This window comes from Agelaius phoeniceus, chromosome 19 (genome assembly GCF_051311805.1).
Source record: "Agelaius phoeniceus isolate bAgePho1 chromosome 19, bAgePho1.hap1, whole genome shotgun sequence".
NCBI classification, from domain to species: Eukaryota; Metazoa; Chordata; class Aves; order Passeriformes; family Icteridae; genus Agelaius; species Agelaius phoeniceus.
This window is the reverse complement of record NC_135283.1, coordinates 2445146-2468127: the sequence shown is the minus strand read 5'-3', so window position 1 is coordinate 2468127 and position 22982 is coordinate 2445146. Positions and strand designations below refer to the sequence as shown.

At 51.1% G+C, this 22982-nt stretch overlaps 1 protein-coding gene across 1 annotated transcript in view; it reads right to left on the bottom strand.

Annotated features, from left to right (window-relative positions):
- Positions 1 to 16598, bottom strand: part of LOC129128141 (heparan sulfate glucosamine 3-O-sulfotransferase 3A1-like) — a 33198-nt gene extending 16600 nt beyond the window's left edge. The window contains exon 1 of the mRNA XM_054645265.2: positions 15773 to 16598. Coding sequence (XP_054501240.2) covers positions 15773 to 16326 — 554 coding nt within the window. The 5' untranslated portion in view covers positions 16327 to 16598. The remainder of the gene's footprint in view (positions 1 to 15772) is intronic.
- Positions 16599 to 22982: the final 6384 nt, after the last annotated feature.

Sequence of the window (22982 nt, the reverse complement as noted above, 5' to 3'; positions counted from 1 at the left end):
GGCATGGGGTGATCTCTCCATTCCAGCATGGAGGGATTTGCAAAAGGATTCTGAGCCTTGGGAGCACAGGTCTTCTGCTCTTAAGCCACTTTGGAAAGCCCAGACAGGACCCCTGGAGATGAAGATTTTGAAGTGTGATCAAAGAGAGTTGACATAGCAAGGGGGATTAATGTTTCTGCAAACGCACACTGAAAGCTTCTTAGTTACTCCAGTGGGGCTTTTCCAAAGGGGCCTAAGGGAGTTAGGCACTTAAAGCTCACTCAGATCTTTTATTTAGTTTGCAAATCGTGCACTGGAGCAGCGTGACCCCCGCAGCATTACTTCTGGAGCGTGTCTGCTTGAGTGAGAAGATGAATTGATCCTGGCTCTATTGGTGGCCTCCTGCAGCTGCTCCTCCTCCACACCAGGGAGACTCTGCCTGCAGGAACAGCCGAGGGGACAAAGCATCTGAAGAAATAAAACAAGACACCTCACAGAAAACATGTGGGCTGTGTGCTCCAGGGGATGGCTGGGAGCAGCTCCAGGTCTGATCCCTTCCACAGGGGGTTGTGCTGGACATGAGGAGCTGGAGATGGGAATGATCTCCCCTGGGCAGGTCCCTCCTGGTGGGTCTTGTGATGGTGTTCACAGAGGTCCCAGGGTGAGGGAAGAGATGAGGATCTGACTCCATGTCTCAGAAGGCTGATTTATTATTTTATGATATATATTATATTAAAACTATACAAAAGAATAGAAGAAAGGATTTCATCAGGAGGCTGGCTAAGAATAGAAAAAGAAGGAATGATAACAAAAGCTTCTGTGTCGGACAGAGAGTCTGAGCCAGCTGAGCTGTGATTGGCCATTAATTAGAAACAACCACATGAGCCCAATCCCAGCTGCACCTGTTGCATTCCACAGCAGCAGATAACCATTGGTTACATTTTGTTCCTGAGGCCTCTCAGCTTCTCAGGAGGAAAAATCCCAAGGAAAGGATTTTCCCTAAAAGATGTCTGTGACAGGGTCTCACCACCATCTCTAGGAAAGCTGCAGGAATCACTTATTTCATGACTTTGGTTACTTTTCACTGCTCTCATCTCCCTGCTATTTTTTTTCCTCCATCTCCAGCTTTTACAGTCAAAAACTGCAGAAAGAAGTCAGGGTGGGGGCTTTGCTCCCAGCTGGTTACATATTCGTGATGTCCTAATCATTCCTGCTACCATTTCTAATCCTATTGCACAGGGTTCCAGCTTCAGACATCCCAGCTGGCCCTAGGAAGCTGCTCCAGTGTGAGACAGGAATTCACACCCCAAATTCAGGTTTGATCCCCCACCTTTGGGGCAGCAGCACGCTGGGCTCCTACCCCACGCTGCTCAAAAGGTAATTGTCACCTGCTGCTCTAATGGTTCCAGTTTTGGAAAAAGCAGTATGAGGAGGCTGGAAAAAAGACAGAAACAATAAACAAAGAATGTTTGTTTTCATGCAAATATTCCTCATCATAATCATGATAATACTACTACTAAAAATAATAACAATAATAATGAGAAATGCAGGTCATGGTCTGGCTGCTTTCCAAGCCTTCCCACAGGGTCCCCTGGGCTTCACCTCACCCACCCCATCACCACAAACTGCTGAGGGAGCCCAAGGGGGAGCAGAGCACAAGCAGGCTGTTGGGAAGCAGGGCACACATGTGACATGCCATTGTCCCTAATTTGATTAATGAAGCCATCACGCCAAGGGAGCGTCCTGCACACCCCCAGCACCTTGTTCCTAACCCACACCAGGAACTTCCCAGCACAGCATTCAGTCCCCAATCCTTGCCCCTCTCAACTTTGTCAGGTAATTGTTTATGAAAAGATGAATGTACACAATAATACTGGGTGAAGGGAGCTGATGTATGTGGTGTTAATGAATGAAATAATCAGTTTGGCAATAACTGGCATGTGTATTTGTCAAAAGGGAGCCAGCAGGACATTAGCATTCTGCAGCCACCAAACCTTTATCTCCTGGCCTTGTGTTTGACAACCGCCCCCAGATAGTCCATGAATAAAATACAGAGTAGTACCCAGACATAATTAAACTGCCAATGTGGATGTACCTAAATGAACTTGATATCTTAATGACACTAGATAGCAGGGGAATAATGAAGGCGGTGTGAAAGGGACGCGCATAATGAGCGCAGCCACGGTGGGACTGCAGCTCCTCGTTAGCACAGCCAGCTCTGCCACTGCTCCCACGCCAGCCCAGGGCCAGGGGACCCTGCCAGCCTCCCCCAGGGGCTGAGGACACAGTGTCACCCCTCGGGGGACAAGGGCTGCTCCTGCAGCGCCTGCCAAAGCACGGGCAGTGTCTCGCCCTCCATCCTCCCTCCTTTGCGCTGATGCCTTGGGAAGGCTGAGTTAGAGCAGAGGCTGAGCAGAACTAAAGAATAAAGCAGGGATTTATTCAAAGCATCTCCTCCATGGATGCACCTTGGGCAGCACAAGAGCCCAGCCAGGGCTGCACCCAAGGCGAACCAAAATGGTCACAAAACAAACCCAAGATGAACCAAAATGGTCACAAAATGCACGACCGGGCACGGGGTCTCTCCCTGGGATCAGTTCTGCTCCATTTGCATCTTGCAGTTCATTGTCCCATTCCAGCTTTAGCCCATCCAGTCCCATCCTTGTTTTTCTCTCTCCAGCCCACGGGGTTTGTGCTCTTGGGGCTGAGATTTGGATCATTTGTCCTTGGTGCCCAGCTGGAGCAGGAATTGTTTTGTCTCCCTGCTCTGTGCACAGAGCTCAGCATCCCCTGATGTGAAGCTCAGACCCACACACTAAAGCAGCACAGAATCTGAAAATTATAAAAGTTAAAACCTGAGGCATCAGCCCCATCTCTCTGCACCTAACCCTGCCACATCTGCTCCTCCAGAGAGCTCTGGCACGCTGCTGTGCAGTGCAGACGTGATTTTAGGAGCACTTAACATGATTAAATTACCAGACATGCTCCTTTTTAATGGTTTTGTTGTTTTGGTTTTTTTTTTCAGCACAGAGATGGTTTTCAAGGAAACAAGCTGTTCCTTGGGGACGGGCAGCTCTGAAGATGTCCCAAGATAACTCAGCAGCACAGAGCCACAACCCCTCATTCCCATCCCATCCACTGCCACTGAGCCAGATGTGTCCTCTCCCAGCACCTCTGGGTGCAATCCTTCCTCTAGAGGATGCTGAGCACCCCTGACAGCCATCCCAGCTGTCCTAGACAGTGAGGAATAGAGTGAGACAGCAATTTACACCCCAAAATCAGGTTTGATCCCCCTCCTTTGGGGGCAGCACCTCACTGGGCTCCTATCCCACACTGCTCTAAAGGTAATTGTCACTTCCTGCTCTAATGGTTCCAATTCTGGCAGCACATGAGCAATGCAGAGTAAATACCAGTCTTATTAAAGAAGTAATAAAGGGAAACTGGAGCACGTGCTCCAGGGGAAGGAACACTCCCCCAGCACACAGGATGCAGCCTGGCTGGGATCTGTCAGCAGCAGAGTCCCTGCCTTCTGCTGAGAGAATTCCAAGGTATTTGAATGCAATCAGCTCAGCATGTAGGAAAGCAACTGGTGCAATAGGCTCAGCTTGACTCTGTTGGGATGGAACTGATGGAAGGCTCAGGAACTGTCACAAAGCCAGTGTGGGAAATGTGACCTGGGAGAGCTCCTGTCTCCCTCTATGAAGCAGATTAGGAAAAATTGCTTGATGCAAATGGGAAAAGCACAGCAGGTGTGGGGGAAACCATCTTAAAACCCTGAAGTGTTCAAGGTTAGGCTGGATGGGGCTTGTACAAACCTGGGCTAGGGGGAGGTGACCCTGCCTACAGCAGGGGCTTGGAAGGAGCTGGTCTGTAAGGCCCCATCCAACCAAAGCCTTGGTGATTCTCTGATTCTATCAAAGTCCAACACAGCCAGGACAGCCAGGGCTGAGAACCCAACACTGCAGCAAGCACAGCAAGTGTGATGCTGGGTGGAGAATTGGGATGGGTTAAGGAACACAACCCCTGTTAGGGCCAGGAAAAGGGAAAAGGTGGCTCCAGGTGGTACAGCCTGCCCAGGGAGGTGACAGGAGGAACCTGGGCATCACCATGTCCTGAGCAATGACAGCCACCACTGCAATGATGCAGCCAAAGTGCTCTGAGCTCCTGCCAGGTGAAACCCTCAACCTACTGCACTCAGCCCCTTTCCCCTACTGGATATTTGTCCCTAAATATTTGTCCCAGTTCTTTAACCATTGCTTTCCTTCCTAGGAAAGGCATCCTGTGGTGCACCCTCATGAGCCAGTAATGGGATTTCATTAGATTAAATAACTCCAGTGAACCCCAGAGACCAGCAGCACTTTAAACACGGAGCTCAGAGTTAGAATTACTGTTATTTAACATTGATTAGATTACAGGGTAAATCAAATTTCTCCCTAACCATATGCTGGCTGTGATTTGCCTAGTGGGAGATGTTAAGGAGGGCATTCCTGGAAATCTCTGCAGAGGGAAGGGCCCATGGCTGAGTCAGCAATGCCAGGGTGACCCAAGGTTTGTGCCTGAAAGTCCCTCTGCAGAGCAGGGCTCAGGGGACGTCCCCACTGCCCCTGCCCTCACTTTGCTCCAAAGCTGGGGGTGCAGGTAGATCTGTGCCTGCCACGTTGGTTTAGCATCCCCTGCAGCAGGAACATCACCAGGAAATCATTGGGCCTCTCTGACCCACAGCCCTGCCCCAGCTGAGCTGTTCATCACTCCCCAAAGCTCTGGCTGTCCTGGATTGCTCAAACCCCTGCCAGGGGGCTCAGAGACCCTGGCACAGAGCCCAGGACCCTTGTGACTGATTATGACCCATGGAAAAAATGACCAACCTTATATGAGGGTCTGCAAGCCACAAAAGTCTAAGCAAAAGAATAGTGAGTTGTCACGGGGTGAAAAAGATTTTTTGGGATTTTTAGAATGGGGGTTCAGGGGGCAAGATGGAGGAATCTGGGCATGTCCAGCCTTTCTCCTTCTTCTTCTTGGCCTCCATCTTCTGCAGGGATGGTGACACTTACAGATTGGTTTCAGGTAGAAGCTCACTGTCTAACATAGGTGATAGGTATTGGGAAGTTATGGTAAATATTGTATATGTAGTTTTTAGTATAAAAATATAACACTGCCCTGGGGGCGGCCAGCGTGCCTCTGTCTGTCCTGCTGAACAGACCTTGGCAGGCCAGAGAAAGAATTTGATAGATAAGAAACAATAAACAACCTTGAGACTGAGAACTGAAGAGCTCTGACTCCTTCTTCAACCGCTGGGCTGGGAAAAAGAGACTTTGTAACCCATCCCAGGGTCACTGTGAGCAGCAGCAATCCCGAGACGCTGTCACTGCCCAAGAGCCCGAGTGCAATCAGGGGGCTGGGAGGAGATGAAGCTGCTCAGTGCATCCCCCAAGGGCACAGCTCACAGCTCACTGACCCTGTCACAGCACACCATGGGGACAGCAGGTCCCGGGGGTGACAGGGGCCACGAGCCCCCGTGCAGGCAGGGCAGAGCTCAAGCTGTCCCACAGCAAACAAAGCAGCTCCAGGGCTGACCCCGCCGGGGCACTGGGCATGGTCAAACTCAATTAACTCCGCGTTAATTCTCTGCTCTGCATCTGGGTCAGCCTGGGAGCCCTTCCCTGCCCCAGCCTCTCCGATTTGCCAGCTGAATTCCACAGGAGGCTGCTCCAGAGGAGGTGCTGCTGTCTCAAGCTACGTCAGGGAAAGTGTAGGTTGGATATTGGGAAAAAAATTTTTCACCAAAAGAATAATAAAGCACTGGAATGCTCTTCCCTGGGAGGTGGTGGAATCACCATCTCTGGGTGTGTTTAAAAAAAGACTGGACATGGCACTTGGTGCTAGAGTCTGGCTGAGGTGTTGGGGCACAGGTTGGACACAATGATCTTATGTGGGAATTTCCCAGTCCTGACATGGGAAGAGATGAGAATCTTGACTCCATGTTTCAGAAGGCTGATTTATATTTTATATAAATATAAATAAATAAATATAAATAATATCTTTTTCCTACTATCCAATTTTATATATTTTATATATAAAATATATATATTTATAAAAATATATTTATATATATAAATATATATATTTATATATATAAATATAATATATATTATATATATATTTATATATATTTTTATATATATAAATATATAAATATATTTATATATAAAATATATAAAAAAATTTTATATATTTTATATATAAATACATAATATATATTACATATTTATATATTGATATATATAATATATATTTTTATATACGATATAATATATATCTATATATAATGTTATATATAAAATATAATATGATAAGATAATAATTATTATATTAATAATTATATTATTAATGAGAGGAGGAGGAGGGACAGGGGGAGGCCTGGGTGCCTCAGAAACCACCCCATGAAATCCCCCAGGAGTGAACAAGGACAAGCCAAGGCTCCCCAAGCCCTGCACAGGGGTGGCTGTGCCAGCTGTCAGCCCCAAACCCCAGCTCTGCATGTCACTGCCTGTGCTGTGCTTGCTGCAGGCACTGAGATTTTCCCTTTTGTGTTTTTATCCTCTTTTAGAGGTGATGAAGGCTGTAACCACCTTTGCCACACACGTACAAGAATGCAGAATACCAGGCAAACATTTAAGGGCAAATATTCACATTCACACGGCAGAGTTCAGCAGTGCAGGAGGACGGGATAATTGTGCAATATTCACTTTGTGCCTTGCTGTGACACGCAGTTTTGCACACAGAAAAACCCAAATTGGCTTTCAGAACATCCACATCTCAGCAATCAAAAGCAGAGCACCCCAAGCCCTGTGGTGGGGCTCTGCCAGCAGCCCCATGGGCAGGGAACAAAGGAACTGGAGCCAGCTGAAACAAGCAGAGCTCATTTTTAGGGGCACAGACCAGGATTACCAGGGATGGAATTTAGCCCAGACATGGGGATTAGCACCCTCAAGCCTCATGAGAGGTGTCAGGGGAACTTTTCCTGACCTTCAGCACAAGCAGCAGCCTGGAGGATGTGCCTGGTGCCAAGGGAAGCTCAGCACACATTGAACACCTGTGGTACTCACATGTTTCAAAAAAAAATCTTTTTGTTGAGGATTTTTTTTCTGGGAAGCTGAGAAAATAATTTTTATTTTATTTGGTTTTTTTGTGTCGTGTTTATGTGTGGAATGTGTTTGGAGATTGTTTATTTACAAGTGATTGTTTTATTAAATTTTAGTGTGAGTTGTTTTGTTTTATTGATTTATTAATGTCAAGTTGTGTCGAGACTAGAAAGAGTCACTAGAAAGAGTTTTTATTAGTATTTAGTAAGGGGTTTTTAAAATTCTTTTTAGTATTTTTTCAGTATTAGTAAGGGGGTTTTTTAGTATTTTTTTTTTTAGTATTTAGTAAGGGGGTTTTTTAGTATTTTAAAATTTTTTTTTAGTATTTAGTAAGGGTTTTTTTTGTATTTTTAGTATACTATAGTTTAGCATTTTTTAATATAAAGTAGTATACATTATATTAAAAATATATATAATATATATTATTATAAATATATATTATATATTATTTATATTATCTATATTATATTTATATTTATATTTTAAAAATATATAAAAATAATAAATTAGCCTTCTGAGATTCATCATTCCTTCCTTCATCAGGGCATCCCTGCAAATACATTAAGGCACCTCCTTGGCACAACATCTCTCCTGGGCTTCACATCTCCAGCCTCTCACTCACTAACTCTGAGCTGGAGGAGTCAGGACACAGCTGGGAAATCCAGATGTTTCCTCACTTCTTCTACAGAGCCAGTTCTTGGGCTTTCTCTCTGTAATCAGGCTTCCCAAACAGTCCAGTTCAGACTGTGCAAAAGGGTTTAAATAATGTCAAAAGATGCTCTGTGTTACAACACAAGAGCACGAAGGCAGCAGTGAAATGGTAAAGACAAAATGCAACACTGGGAGTTGAAAGCTGCAGATATGAACACACAGAGCCACACGTGGAAAAACACAGAAGGCACAATTATTGATCTGCTGATTTTCCATAAAAGGCTTCCCCAGGCAGCTTGGTCTATGGGAGGGAGCCCTCTTCCAACAGGCAATGGCAGAGCAAATCAGCCTGGCTTTCTGCAGTTTTTAACAAATTGAGAGGAGAAATAAATAACTAAATGGATAAATGGCCAGCTTCCCATGGTGATGTTGCACTGGAACCTGAACATCTCTCCCCAGGGGATGCTGTGGGAAGGGTGGCTGTGGGTGGAAATGATCCAGCTGTTAACATCCCAGCTTGCAGCTGTGCTCAGGAACTGGGGACAGGGGGTAGAGCAGGATCCCACTGAAGCTGCAGGAGTTTGGTGCCAGAAAGGTCCCCAGATGCCTGGAATGACCCCAGGGGGATTTCCTTATGTGACACTTGGGCACAGCTGCTCAGCCAGGGGAAAACAACCACAGGAGGCTGCCAAAGCTGCCCTGGGGCAGCAGGGAGAAATTCCTCCTCTCTCTGCCACCAGAGACATCCCCAGCAGCCTGGGGGAGTTTGAGCAGGGATCTTCAAACCCTGCAACAGATGGTGCTGCAAGAGAAAGAGCACAAAACGAGGCTCCTCACTTGCAGGAAGGAAGCAAGAAGGATGCTCTTGCCATGCATGAAGGGAAGCAGCAATTCCTTCTGCTGAAAGATTTCCTGCTGCAGAATCACATTATTCCATGGAAGGAATGGCAGGAATAATTCACTTCCTCGAGCAGCTCTATTTATACCCTCACTGTGAGCACCATCCTGCTCACAGGGCTCAGGAGGGTGTGAAGCTGAACATGTTTAACCCCAAGCCATGAAAAAGTGAATTTCCCAGGAGGTGGCTCGTGCAGGAGAAAGGCAGAAATGCTGTCAAAAATCCCTGGGGTGACTCCAGGCCTTGCATGAACAGGGTAGGACCCCAGTACCCAACCCCAGCAACACAAATTGAACTGACCTAAATTCACTCCCCTCCCCTCATACCTGCACATAATGAGAATTTGTAAAGATTTATGGCCACAACACCCTGCCCCAGCTGCCCCTCTCCAGCATCTGAGGTTTCCCTGTGAAAGCAGTTTGGGTTACCTCAGAATTCTCCAGGGGAAAAGCATCATTAGCAGCTCAGGAGTTTCAATGCCTGTGTCCCACAGGGGGCTCATGGGGGGCTGTTCTCAGGTTTTCTGATCACTGCTTGTCTGCCCTGAACTCTCTGGAAGTGCACCAGCTCCCTTCCCCCTCCCCAGACCTCACTGCTCCTATTCCAAACTTCAAAAGGTGAAACCCAAGCTGGGCTGTGGTGAGGACATCCTGGTGGGGATGGTGTCCAGCCCCCATGGAATGGCTCCCAGGAGCCCCCCAGGGCAGCAGGACAGGCTGGGAGCACAGCTGGACACTCACAGAATCCAACCACAGTGCCTAAAGCAGGTGAATCTGCTGCTTCTCTAAAGTTTATCCCAATTTTTGCCATAAACGAGCTCTCACCCCAGCCAGCTGCAGCTTTGTACTGCTCTCCACGAGAGCTGGCTCTGAGAATTCCACTGACAGCTTCTTGGACAGCCAAGGCCATGCTTTCCCAATTGCTCAGCACCAGCAGACAGGGCCAGGGGAGCTTTATTTGCAAACATCTCAGCAGAGCCACAGGGTGGGTCAGGAAGGTGCTGTTCCCTCCAGGACTGGGGTGTGAAGCAGCACTGAAGAGGAGCATGGGCTACAGAGCTCTGAAACCCCCCTGTTCAGACCACAGCATCTGGAAAGAAGAGTCAGTAAAATCTGAAGTATTTATTTTGGTGCTTTCTGATAGGAATGTGGTTGACTTCTCCTAATATGCCAACTCAAGAGCTCACTCCTTCATCAGGAACAGACACAAACCCCAGATATGAACTCCTCCATTAACACAAAACAGAAGGAGACACAAAATGGGTGAAAAAACCACCATAAACCAATAACCCTTTGGGGCCTGTTTAAGGAGTAAGAGGGGAAAGAGCCCAGCCCCAGCAGTGCCTGGGCAGTGCCATCCCTGGAGAGTCCCTCCGGGTGCAAGGGCACAGCCAAAGCTGTGCCAAGGTTCCTGATGGGTTAAATACAACCCAGCAGCTGTGGGTGGTGTTTAACCCATCAGAGTGCCTGGGACTCCTCATTCTGTGCTGCAGAGGTGTCCCAGCACAGCCCTGCTGCTCCCACAAGAGCTCACTCCATCACCAGGAGCAGACACTAACCCCAGATATGGACTCCCCCACTAACACAGAACAGAAGGGAGATGTAGAGACACAAAATGCTTGGGAAAAAACCACCATAAACCAATAACCCTTTGGGGTCTGTTTAAGGAGTAAGAGGGGAAAGAGCCCAGCCCCAGCAGTGCCTGTGCAGTGCCATCCCTGGAGGGTCCCTCCAGGTGCAAGGGCACAGCCAAAGCTGTGCCAAGGCTGCAGCTGCTCTGCCAGCAGCCCTGGGTGGGATTTAACCCATATTTAACCCATCAGAACGCCTGTGACTCCTCATTCTGTGCTGCAGAGAGGTGTCCCAGCACAGCCCTGCTGCTTGCAGCCCTGCAGTGACTCCTCCTTTTACCCCTGGGCAAACTGAGGCACACCACCACGCCTCCCCAGACTTCCAAACTGCTTCAGATCTCTGCTGAAGATCCTTGGAGTATCCAATTCCAGGCAGTGGCAAAGAACACGAGCACCAGAACCAGTTAATGTCTTACCAGCACTGATTTCCCCAGCACAGAAAGGTCCCTTCAGCCACCCACAGACCCTCCTCATCCTCCATCTGCAGGGACTCCTTGCCCAGCCAGGTTTCCCAGCCAGCACAGGCTCAGCCCATCTCCATCTGCTGTTTACAGTGAATTAGCTGCACTTTGGGGCCACAACCACCTTTTGTTTCCTTTTTATACAGTACCTGGCCCTGCCAGCTCGGTTCAGGAGGTGTTTGATTACACAGCTAATAAATAAACAAGGACCTTGATCCTCTTCAGCATCTGGCTGTCCAAGGCTGCAATTTCCAGGGAAACTGCTTCAGGCTGTGCTTGATGCTATTAGTGAGTCAAATGTGTTTGGGAGATGAGATGAGATGTTCCCAGGACAAGGAGAAGGCACTGCTAAACCAGCCCCACCTGCAGCAGGGAGTGGAAAACCCAAACTGGTTGAATGTAATGTGCAATCCCATAAGCCACGCTCTGTGCTGGGCACACCCTGAACACAGCCACAGGGCTGCTGCTGCTTGCAGAAGGAAGGTGGGGAGATGAGCACTTCAAGGCAACTCCTGCTACAGCATCTCCCTCACACAGGGGGTTTGAACAAGGGCTTTTCCTCCTGAAGGCCACCCAGTCCTGCTCCACCTTCCATAAATTGCATTGACTGCCCTGATGTCCCTCCAACATCACCCACGCACTGCTCCCCTCCCTCCCACACTTATTCAGTCACAGAACGCTCTGCTGGATTAAAAAGGCCTCAAAACCCCTGCCCCAGGAGCAGCCTGACTCCTCCATCCCCATCAGGCTCTGATTCCACCCTGGTTTGAGGCACAGACGATGGGACACAGCTCAAGGAGGGATGCAGCTGCTCACAGCTGCTGGGAGCATCTCCGCTCCCAAAAATCCCCCTTCTCCTCCATCTCAGACCCCTTCAGCACCTGAGATGTTCTGTGTTCCTGCTGGGAGAATCTCCCCTCCCAAAAATCCCCCTTTTCCTCCGTCTCAGACCCCCTCAGCACCTGAGATGTTCTCTGTTCCCTTTGACTCAGAAATGTCATTATCTAGATTACAAAGAAGCAAAAAAAAAACAACCCACAAAAAAAACCCCTGGAAATAAATCCCAAGAGGACATTAATTAGGAGTCAGAACTCCCCAGCTCTGGAAGCACTGAGGAGGAGAGATATTTCAACTCCCAACCTGACGGAGTAACTTTGAATTATCTTTCATCTTCCCCTGCATCAGATGTAATCTAATGACATTAACTTGGCTTCACTCTAGTGAAAGTGGCATTGGTGCTACAGAGGCAGGGAGATTAAAACATATGAAATAAATGTTCCTGGGCTGAGTGACAGTATAATGGCATTCCAACAGGCAGCTCAATCAGTGCAGACTAACAAAAGATCAGAGGGAAAGAGCCACGTTTGCAGTATCACCCTCAAACACAGATATTTCCTTTTAATCCAGGGGTTTTTTTTTACATGCCTGGCTCAGCCCCTGTTCCTGGGAGTTTTCCCCAGGCTGTGCAGCCATTTTGGGGTGGGGGCTGGCAGTTGAACTCTATTAAAGCCCGTGCTCACCTGCTACTGAACCCTGCTGGCTCAATAGCCTTGTTCAGGGCTGCAGCAGCAAGCTCAGCACTGAAGTCAATGCCAGCATTGTGGGCTGCCCCCTCCCTCCCTTTGTGCACAAGGGGACTCAAACCCAAACCAGAAAAAGCTCCTTTGGGCACACAGCTGCCCTTGATGTCCAACCCACACACGGGGGTGTCACACTCACCAAAGGAAATCCCACAGATGGTTTTTACAGAGTCAGCCTCTCCAGGGGACCTGGGGCTGCGCTGTTGCTCCGTTCCTTTCCTGGGTGATGTTTCCATGCACCCCAGCAGGTGACCTGCATGGCACCAAACCTCGTCGCAGGCAACTTTTATAAAAAATCCTTTTATAAAAAATCCTTTCCTTAGGATTTCCCCTCCTGAGAAGCTGAGAGACCTCAGGAACAAAATGTAACCAATGGTTATCTGCTGCTGTGGAATGCAACAGGTGCAGCTGGGATTGGCCCATCTTGGATGTTTCTAATTAATGGCCAATCACAGCCCAGCTGGCTCGGACAGAGAGTCTGAGAGAGCTGCCTTGGTTATTCATTCTTTTCTATTCTCAGCCAGCCTTCTGATGAAACCTTTTCTTCTATTCTTTTAGTATAGTTTTAATGTAATATATATCATAAAATAATAAATCAGCCTTGTGAAACATGGAGTCAGATCCTCATCTCCTCCCTCACCATAAGACCCCTGTGAACAGCACGGAAAAGCCTCACAGGTGCACCTGGCTGGCTGCTCCAGGAGCATCCCCCCCTGCTGCAGGCACAGCCCAGCCATTCCCCCTGCTCACAGCAGCTGCTAGGGGAGCAGCTCTTTTATTTCCAGGGAAAATCAGGGCTTTCCTGATGCCTAAAACGCCACGGGCACCTCTGTGTGCCTGTGACAGCTCCACAGGCTGGCTGCCCCTTCAATCTCTGCAACAGCCACCAGCTTTTTGTTCCCTGGGCACTGGCTGCCTTCTTGGGGCACTGAAAACAAACCCAAGTGTTTATACCTTGTAATGACCCTAAACCTGTTTAGTCTGACTGCTGGGAAACAGCAGCACACATGAAACCTAAGCCTCTGATGGCAAAGATAAGGAATGGGGACCTCTGGCAAACATCTGGCCATTTCCCCAGCCCTGAACCCTCATCAAAGAGCACAACAAAGCCTGCAGACAGACAGGTAGGTTTGTAAATGAGTATTTGTGAGTGGTGACCAGCGTGCTGGCACCACGGCTCTGCCATCCTGTGCGAGCAAAGATTACTCATACAAGCAAAGCCAGCAAGATTAGGTCTCAAAGGAATAATCCCACACAAAGAATTCACTGTACCTCAGCCTCCACAGGGCTAATAAAGCAAAAAAAAAAAAAAAAAAAAAAAAGGAAAGGAAAAAAAAAAGATGAAACTCAACTCAGCACATCAAATACCAGAACAAACAAAGTGCAGCAATTAATGGGACAGCTCATGTGCCAACTGCTAAAACATAACGATTACACAAACAGCACACGGGGCAGCACAGCCAGTGAGAAAGAGTTGCAAGATCAAGACCAAACCTCTGGAAAATGATACCCCCAACACCGAGGGCTGCACTATGCCCTAAATGCCTGTGGCTCCTCCTCTGTCTAGGTCTGCACTCGTGGCTCAGGGCTGCTTCCAGAGGCAGGTCTATCCCACTGCCATCTGCTCCTCAAAGCTTCCAGAGCATCTTTGATAAATGAGCTTTTCTGCATATCCACCATAAATTTCAGTAGATGCCACCCCACAGCCATGTGTTTATTTTTCAAAGTCAAGACCTGATTAGAGTTCTTGAGGTTGTTCAGATTCATTTTTAACGTTTCCTTTCTGCCACAGGGTCAGCATGTGGAAATCGGATAAGCACGGACTAAAAATATCATTTTGTAGACAGCTTCAGCCCACACGAAAGGAAATCTTTCCTCTCAAGAGAAGTCACACTTTGCAGGCTGCAGGAACCCAGGGTGTTTCTGACACTGGCAGATACACAAGCAAACTCATCCCTTCCACGTGTTAAGACTTTTACATCAACACTCGGACTGCCAGTACCACCCTACTCCGCATTTCAATACTGTCACCACGAGCTGAGCCAAAATCCTCTTCTCTCTGCTAACAGCCGGGCTTTATGTGAAAGTAAAACAAAACTCCAGGGGTACCCAAATCCTCTCCTGTTTGCTTGTTCATTCAAGAAAGCCACGAACACAGGACACACTTCTGGAGACAGCAGTTTCGCTCTCACCCTAACCAAGCTGCCGGGAAAACGCTCCTCTAACTTTAAAACACACGACAAAAAAAGACCTGAACAACTTCAGGGAGAAGCCTCTTAGCTTTAACATTTACTGGCTCGTTTAACAAAACGTTAATTCATTGCAAGAACCACCCGATCAACTCTTTGTTAGTATTTCAAAGGCAAGGTGAGCATGTGGGGTGACACATGCTGAAAGTGACATTTTTGGTTAGTCACTAGCGGGATACTGAAATATTTCCGTGGGAAATAGGGGGGTTTTGTCCACACTGACTACAGGAAAAGCGGCTTCTGCAGCGCTGGGCTGGGAGCTGCGGGAGGCGATGGGGAGGCAGCCGGGGCTCGGCTGAGACTCAGCGGTCAGCCACAGGTTTTGCAAAGAGCTGGGGGAGTGTAAAGATATTGAGAAGCTGTGCTTTTCACGGCAGGGTTTAGCTGTGCCTCAGCATCCCCGTGCAGTCCCCAGGCCAGCGGGGCACCCACCGCTTCTCCCTTTGTGGTGTCACGGACCCCGGGGCAAGCGGCAGAGCCCGGGAGCGCCGGGGACAGGAGGGACCTGGGGCACTCGGGAATGGGGAGAGGGATGTGGGGACAGGAGGGTCCTGGGGCACTCAGGAATGGGGAGAGGAATGTGGGGACAGGAGAGTCCTGGGGCACTCAGGAATGGGGACAGCCCGGAGGGGGATGCGGGGACAGGAGGGTCCTGGGGCACTCAGGAATGGGGAGAGGGATGCGGGGACAGGAGGGTCCTGGGGCACGCAGGAATGGGGAGAGGGATGTGGGGACAGGAGGGACCTGGGGCACGCAGGAATGGGGAGAGGGATGTGGGGACAGGAGAGTCCTGGGGCACTCGGGAATGGGGACAACCGGGAAGGGGATGCGGGGACAGGAGGGCTGGAGGATCTGGGAGCAGGCAACAGCCGGGCTGCAGCGGGGAGCGCCGGAGGGACCCCGGGAGCGCTGGTGGTCCTGGGGTACTCCGGAATGGGGACAGCTGGCAAAGGAGAGCTGAAGGATTTGGGAGCAGGGACGGAAGAACGGGTGGAGCGAGAGGCTGCGGGGAAGAGGGCTCCGTGAGCGGAGGAATGAGAACGGGGCTGAGGAAAGGCTCGGGAGCGAGGAGCGGCGGCCAGCGGGGGGCACTGGCGGCTCGGCCACCGCTGCATCCCCATCCCCATCCCCGTCCCCATCCCCATCCCCGTCCCCGTCCCCGTCCCGCCGCCCGTGCCGTACCTGTACCAGGCGAGTCCCCGCTCGTAGTTGCGGTCGAAGAAGTGCGGCTCGGCGCCCACGGCGCGCACGTCGGGGTGCACCCGCAGGAACTCCAGCAGCGCCCGCGTCCCTCCCTTCTTCACTCCGATGATGATGGCCTGCGGCAGCCGCTTGCTGCCCTCGCCCAGCAGCAGGGCCAGGGTGCCGGCCGTGCCCGCCCCGCCGCCCGAGCCCCCGGCCCGGCTCCCGCCGCCCCCCGCCGGCTCCTCCGCGCCCGGTGCCGCCTCCTGCCGCCGCCGCCGCTGCTTCAGCCGCTGCAGGAGCCGCTTGCGCCGCGCCGCCGCCGCCTGCCAGGGGGGCAGCTCGGCCGAGCCGCCCAGGAACTCCCCGCCGCCGCCCTCGTCCTCCTCCGATGCGGCGCCGGCGGCGATGATGGGTCCGGGCAGCGTCTGGCAGCGGTCGGCCAGGCAGTAGAAGACGTAGAGGGACATGAGGAGCGAGCAGAGCATCACCAGGAACTTCTTGAAGATGCTGCGGGGCAGCGGCTCGGCGGCGGCCGCCGCGCTCACGGCCATGCTACCCCGAGAGGGCTGCGGGGAGCCCGGGCCATGCTCCTGCTCCGCGGCCGCCCCGCGGCGCGGCCCCTCCGCGCTGCGCTCCGCGGGGCCGGGGAGCTGCGCGCTGCCGCATCCCCGGCGCCTTCAGGGCGGCATCCCCCGCGGGGGACGGCGGGGCTGGACGGGGGAGCCGCTGCCGCTCCGGAGGGCTCGGCGGGGATGCGGGAACGGGGCTCGACGCGGGGCTCCCACGTGCGGAGCCCGCCGCGGAAAACTTCGGCCGAGGCATCACCGGGAGCGGGGCGGAGCGCTGCCGGCGGCGGGGCCAATGGCGCGGCGGGGGCGGGGGGCGAAGCCAAGCCCGGAGCGGGCGGACCCGCCGGGGAGCCGCTGCTGAACCCTTTAGGGGGGAGCGGGGGTGTCCGGGAGGCTGTCCCGGGGGATGCGGGGATGCTCCGGGGGATGCTCCGGGGGATGCGGGAGCCCCTCGGTAGGCTCTGCCGGGGGATGCTCCGGGGATGCTCCGGGGGATGCGGGAAACCCCCAGGGAGGCCGTGCCGGGGGATGCGGGGATGCTCCGGGGGATGCGGGAGCCCCTCGGGAGGCTCTGCCGGGGGATGCTCCGGGGGATGCTCCGGGGATGCTCCGGGGGATGCGGGAAACCCCCAGGGAGGCCGTGCCGGGGGATGCGTGGGTGGCCGGGAGGTTGTTCCGGAGGCAGACGGATGCAGGGATGGCCCGGAGGCTGTGCTGGGAGGTGCGGGGATGCCCCAGAAGCTGTCGCGGAAGGTGCAGGGATGCCCTGGGTGGCCCGGAGGCTGTTCAGAGGTACACGGATGCAGGGATGCCCCAGAAGCTGTCGCGGAGGGTGCAGGGATGCCCTGGGTGGCCCGGAGGCTGTTCAGAGGTACACGGATGCAGGGATGCCCCAGAAGGTATCGCGGAGGGTACAAGGATGCCCTGAGTCCATCCCGCGGGGCAGGGAGGAGAGCTGGGAACTCTTTGCTAGTTTTCCTCTCGGTGCTGACAGGGACATCCTGCTGCCCACGGGCAGCCTCTTTTGGCAGCCGAGCCCTGCAGGACTTTTGGCTGTCCGTGCTGTCCACCTGCCTGTCCGGCCACTCAGATTTTTAATTAACGCCCCCGCATCCCTCCGGACCTGAGAACAAATTCCTGATGTGCCCAATAATCCACCCTGACAGGCACAAATACCTTTGCACAGTAGAACAGCCCCCCTAAAGCTCAGCAAAGCCACTGAGGGGTGTAAAACACTCTCATGGTATCACAACCAACAGCTCCACTGAGCTCCATGCAGAACACAGCACACAGAAACACCCAAAATCAGACTTTTCCCCCCTAATTTGCACGAGCTGCCCCTGGGCTGGCTGCAGAATCTGGCCCACGGTTGGTAAGAAATATCTACAAAAGCAACACGATATTGCTCTTGGAATTTGCTCTTCTCCTTTGAGAGTACATAAAATGTGGAAATAGCTCTCAGCTCCGTGGCTCGGCTGCCTGATTCTAAGGGCTTCGTTATTTCATTGCCTGTGGGAATGCCCTCTTAATTTGAAATGTTTGTCATAGATTATAGAATTTTCAAACAAACTCGCACATGAAACACTTGACTTAGATCTTTTTTTTTTCCTTCTGTTTGGTGTGGACCTAGCTGAGGACTTAAACTTCAACTGCTTGGAAATAAAGCTGGTGTATCCACAAATTATGCAATGAAAAGAGGGGAGAAAAATTGCACTGAATTATAATCAGCCATCTGCAGAGCTGGCTGGCTAATAAAAATGTGTTTCCAAATAGTAAACAGACCAAAATTAATAACAAATGCTATTTGCAGTGAATTACTCCGCTAGATTTTGGTGTGTTTGGTGATTTCAAGATACTGTAGCATTTCAGGTATTTCAGTGCTCCAATATATAAGCAGATTTACAAAATGCTGTAAGCAGGTTAGGCCACCAACACCTCTAGGCAACTTCTTACATCATTAGGAACCTAAATGCCTTTATAAATCTGTGCTCTGATCCAGCTCATTGAAATCAATGAAAAGGCTTTGCTGACATCAATGGGCTTTGGACTGGGCCCTGCAGAAGGGTAAAAGTGGTTTCACTTCTTATTATTCTCATTTTGATACTTTTTTCCTGGACACTTAGAGCAGTGCTACGCTTTCTGTTTGAAAAAAAATGGTCATTTCAAATGGAGAAAACCAGAAAAGATAAGGGAAATTGGTGTGAGAGAGCTTAGAGCGTGTATCTGCTGGGATTGCATTGCAAGCCTTATGTTTGCAGCATTTTTCCTGGAAATATTTGTGTGAATCTCAGCTTTCCTTTAAAGAGTCACTAGCTGACTGGGGAAAATATGACCAGAGCCTGTATAAAAAGTTTCAGTGTCTAGAAAGCAATAAGCTAAATATATCTATATTTAAAAGAGCCCTATGATATTTAAGGCAAACTTGTGATATTTTTACAGACCCTGACTCATGGTTTCTGCCTCCTGGGGCTGAAGGCAGCAGTAATTCTGCAGCCAGGAACAGCTCTCCAAGAAGGAAGGTGTCTTAATGCTTTAGAAAGGGCAATACAGGGAAATAGTTCCACCCATATTGCTGTGGGCTCTGTTAGTACAGCTGCAAATCTGAGATTCTTTATTAGCAGCAGACTGCTTTGGACCTTATTTCTGGATGAGTTTTTCTTGCTACGGAGAGCATTTGATGAACAGTGTACTATAAAGCCAGAAAAATTATGTGGCTGAGATCATGGCATCAAGCGCTGAGAACTTACTCCTCTTATCTGTTTTAGCCCTGCTGCAAAAATAACCCTTCTCAGGGATCACTTCAGGGGTTTTGAACCACTTAGAGCTTGCAGCAAAAGTTGCTTTTCATTTTACTCAGTCCCTTGCACAACGGAGTTAACATTTTCAGAGCAGCCTCTTTCTCTGCCCCTTGAATTTCTGTCGGAGCTGTTCACTGCACCCATCACAGAGCCAGCCTGGGGGGATCCCAGGGCAGCTCTGCCCCCTGTGCTGGCCCCATGGGCCCTCCCCACTGTGCCCACAGTGCTGGCAGGGCGGAGGGGACTGTGGCCACCCCCGGGCTGTGCCCCTGGCTGTGACTCAGCTCCCTGGCACCAGTCCTGCTGCTGCCATGGCAGGCTCCCTCTCCTCTGTGCTCCTCTTTCCACTTGCTCCTTACTTTGCCCTGCTCCTTTCTCCTTTTATCTATTTACAGGTTTATTATTTTTTTATTTTTATTCGCAGTTTTATTATTTATTCATTTATTTTATTGCTCCTCGCTGCACTCCTGCCTCCCCCTCAGGAATGCCTCCACCCTGCTCCAGTCATTTTGGGGTGTTGAGGGGGGTGAGTGGGGCTCCTCTCCTGGCATTGGCTGGTGCCAAAATCCTCCTTTCAGCAGCGAGGCTTCCTACTCCAAATGGGCAGATTTGGGATGCCCTTCACTGAAAAAACCACGCCTGCTCACCAGGAGAGACCTCTGGCTTCAACTGAGCAACCAAAACCTTCTCTGCCCCCTTGGGACACCAGAGCTGAAGGCTTTGCTTCCACCATCAGACGTTTCCAGGTGCTTCCCCAGAGCTGGGAAAGGGAAAGGCTTGCACCTCAGAGGCTCTGAGCAGCCCGTGTGTGTGGGAACTCAGCACATCGCTCCCGATGTCCAGAGATGCCAGGAGAACCCTTGGGGGTCTCAGAAATCCTGGAATGTTGCCAAGAGTGTTTGGTGGCTTGATTTTGATCCATCCACAGAAGTAACAAGAGTTTGAGGACATGAGAATCACTTTAGAGTGAAGGGTGTAAAAGGGACACATTTAGAGGGTGAAATATAAACTTTAAGGTTTTTGGTACAGGGGGGTTATGGAGACAAGATGGAGGGATCAGGGCGTGTCTCGTCCTTCTTCTTTCTTCTTCTTGTCCTCCATCTCCTGTGATGATGTTGGCACTTGGGGATTGGTTTATGGTGAAGGTGCACTTGCCAACATGGGTGAAAAGTATTGGAAAATAAAGGTAAATATCATGTACGTAGATTTTAGTATAAAAAGACACGACCGCCCCATGGGTGGGCAGAGTGCCCTTGGCTGCCTTGCAGGTCAGACCTCTGTTGGGCAGACAGAAAATTTTGTAGATAAGAAACAATAAACAATCTGAAGATCGAAAAGCTGAAGAGTCCAGACTCGTCCTTTGAAACGTGTCCACCCAAGAACCGCCCTGCCCGTGTCGGGGCACAGACAGACAGACAGACAGACCCAACACCCGTGCCAGCCCCACTGGGATTGCTGCATTTGTTCCCCTTTCCCAGTGACCCGTGGCACAGATGGGATCAGGGGTTAAACTGGGACTGTGGTGGAAAAGGGCCCGGGAGCCCGGGGCTAGTGCAACTTAACAAGTGATTATAGGGTCTGAAGGGAAAGGGAAGCCCTGCCTGTCAGGAAGCTGCTGCTGAAGAAAACATCCCTTTGTGCTGGGGAGATGGAGAATGGGACAGAGCAGAGGGAAACAGATTGATAACCAGGGGGTGATGTGACCCCACATAGGCTCCCACAACAAAAGCCCCTTCATCTAAAATGAATGGGAACAATGGCTAACGGGGACAGGCCAGCAGTGGCCACGGATCTGAGAGCCAGGGGAGAGGGAGGAGGCAATGACAGCTCCCGTTCCACCCAAATCCTCCATTGATCCCAATAATCTCCTGGGCTTTCCCCCCCTTGAAATCAGACAGAAAGTTCAAGGGCTTTTTGCTTTCAGATTGTAGGAACAGGCATTGTTCTGGAGAGCCATTGAGGTGTGCGGGGAGAGCCCTGGGGCAGGCTGAGGCCAGGGAGGAGCCGCTGCTGCTGTGCCCTGCCGTGTCCCCAGCCTGGGAGCTGCTGCTGCTGTGCCCTGCCGTGTCCCAAACCCTGGGAGCCGCTGCTGCTGTGCCCTGCCATGTCCCAAACCCTGGGAGCTGCTGCTGCTGTCCCCTGCCATGTCCCCAACCCTGGGAGCTGCTGCTGTGCCCTGCCATGTCCCCAGCCCTGGGAGGAGCTGCTGCTGCTGTGCCCTGCCATGTCCCAAACCCTGGGAGGAGCTGCTGCTGCTGTGCCCTGCCATGTCCCAAACCCTGGGAGCTGCTGCTGCTGTGCCCTGCCATGTCCCCAGCCCTGGGAGGAGCTGCTGCTGTGCCCTGCCATGTCCCCAGCCCTGGGAGGAGCTGCTGCTGTGCCCTGCCATGTCCCAAACCCTGGGAGGAGCTGCTGCTGCTGTGCCCTGCCGTGTCCCCAGCCCTGGGAGCTGCTGCTGTCCCCTGCCATGTCCCAAACCCGGGAGCTGCTGCTGTGCCCTGCCATGTCCCAAACCCTGGGAGCTGCTGTGCCCTGCCATGTCCCAAACCCTGGGAGGAGCTGCTGCTGCTGTGCCCTGCCATGTCCCAAACCCTGGGAGCTGCTGTCCCCTGCCATGTCCCCAGCCCTGGGAGCTGCTGCTGTGCCCTGCCATGTCCCCAGCCCTGGGAGCTGCTGCTGTGCCCTGCCGTGTCCCCAGCCCTGGGAGCCACTGCTGCTGTCCCCTGCCATGTCCCCAGCCCTGGGAGGAGCTGCTGCTGCTGTGCCCTGCCATGTCCCAAACCCTGGGAGCTGCTGCTGCTGTGCCCTGCCATGTCCCCAGCCCTGGGCTGCCAGTGCTGGCAGGAGCACCCTGGCTGCTGCCCTGCTCCCAGAGCTGCCAAGGGGCTTCCAAACCCACTGGGATTTCTGGGGCATCTCGGATTTTTTCTTGGTCAGAGTGACCCTGAGATGGGTACAAGTCTCGTTTCCCAGCCCGGCAGTCGAAGAAGGAGTCAGGATTCCTCTGTTCTCATTCTCAAGGTTGTTTATTATTTCTTATCTATAACATTCTTTCTCTGACCTGCTGAGGTCTGTCCAGCAGGTTGGGTTGTGGCACAGTCCCTGCCCTTGGGGTGGTGTGTGACCGTGTTCACAGGGGTCTGAGGGTGAGGGAAGAGATGAGGATCTGACTCCATGTTTCAGAAGGCTGATTTATTATTTTATTATCTATATTACGTTAAAACTATACTAAAAGAATAGAGGAAAGGATTTCATCAGAAGGCTGGCTAAGAATAGCAAAAGAAAGAATGATAACAAAGGCTTGTGGCTCAGACTCTCTGCCCTAGCCAGCTGGGCTGTGATTGGCCATTAATTAGAAACAACCACATGAGCCCAATCCCAGATGCACCTGTTGCATTCCACAGCAGCAGATAACCATTGGTTACATTTTGTTCCTGAGGCCTCTCAGCTTCTCAGGAGAAAAAATCCTAAGGAAAGGACTTTTCATAAAAGATGTCAGTGACAGTGGTGTTGGCTTTTTATACTAAAAACTACGTGTACTTTATTCACCATAACTTCCCAATACCTATCACCTATGTTAGACAGTGAGCTTCTACCTTAAACCAATCCAAAAGTGCCAGCATCACCCAAAAGATGGAGGCTAGGAAGAAGAAAGAAGAAGGACAAGGCACACCCAGATTCCTCTATCATGGGACCCCGAGCCGCCATTTTAAAAACCTCAAAAATCTATTTTTCACTCTGTGATAAACTAACTGTCATTCTACTTGAACTTTCATGGCTTGCAGATCCTCATATAAGGTTGGTAGTTATTTCCATGGGTCAAAATCAAAGGCACAGGGG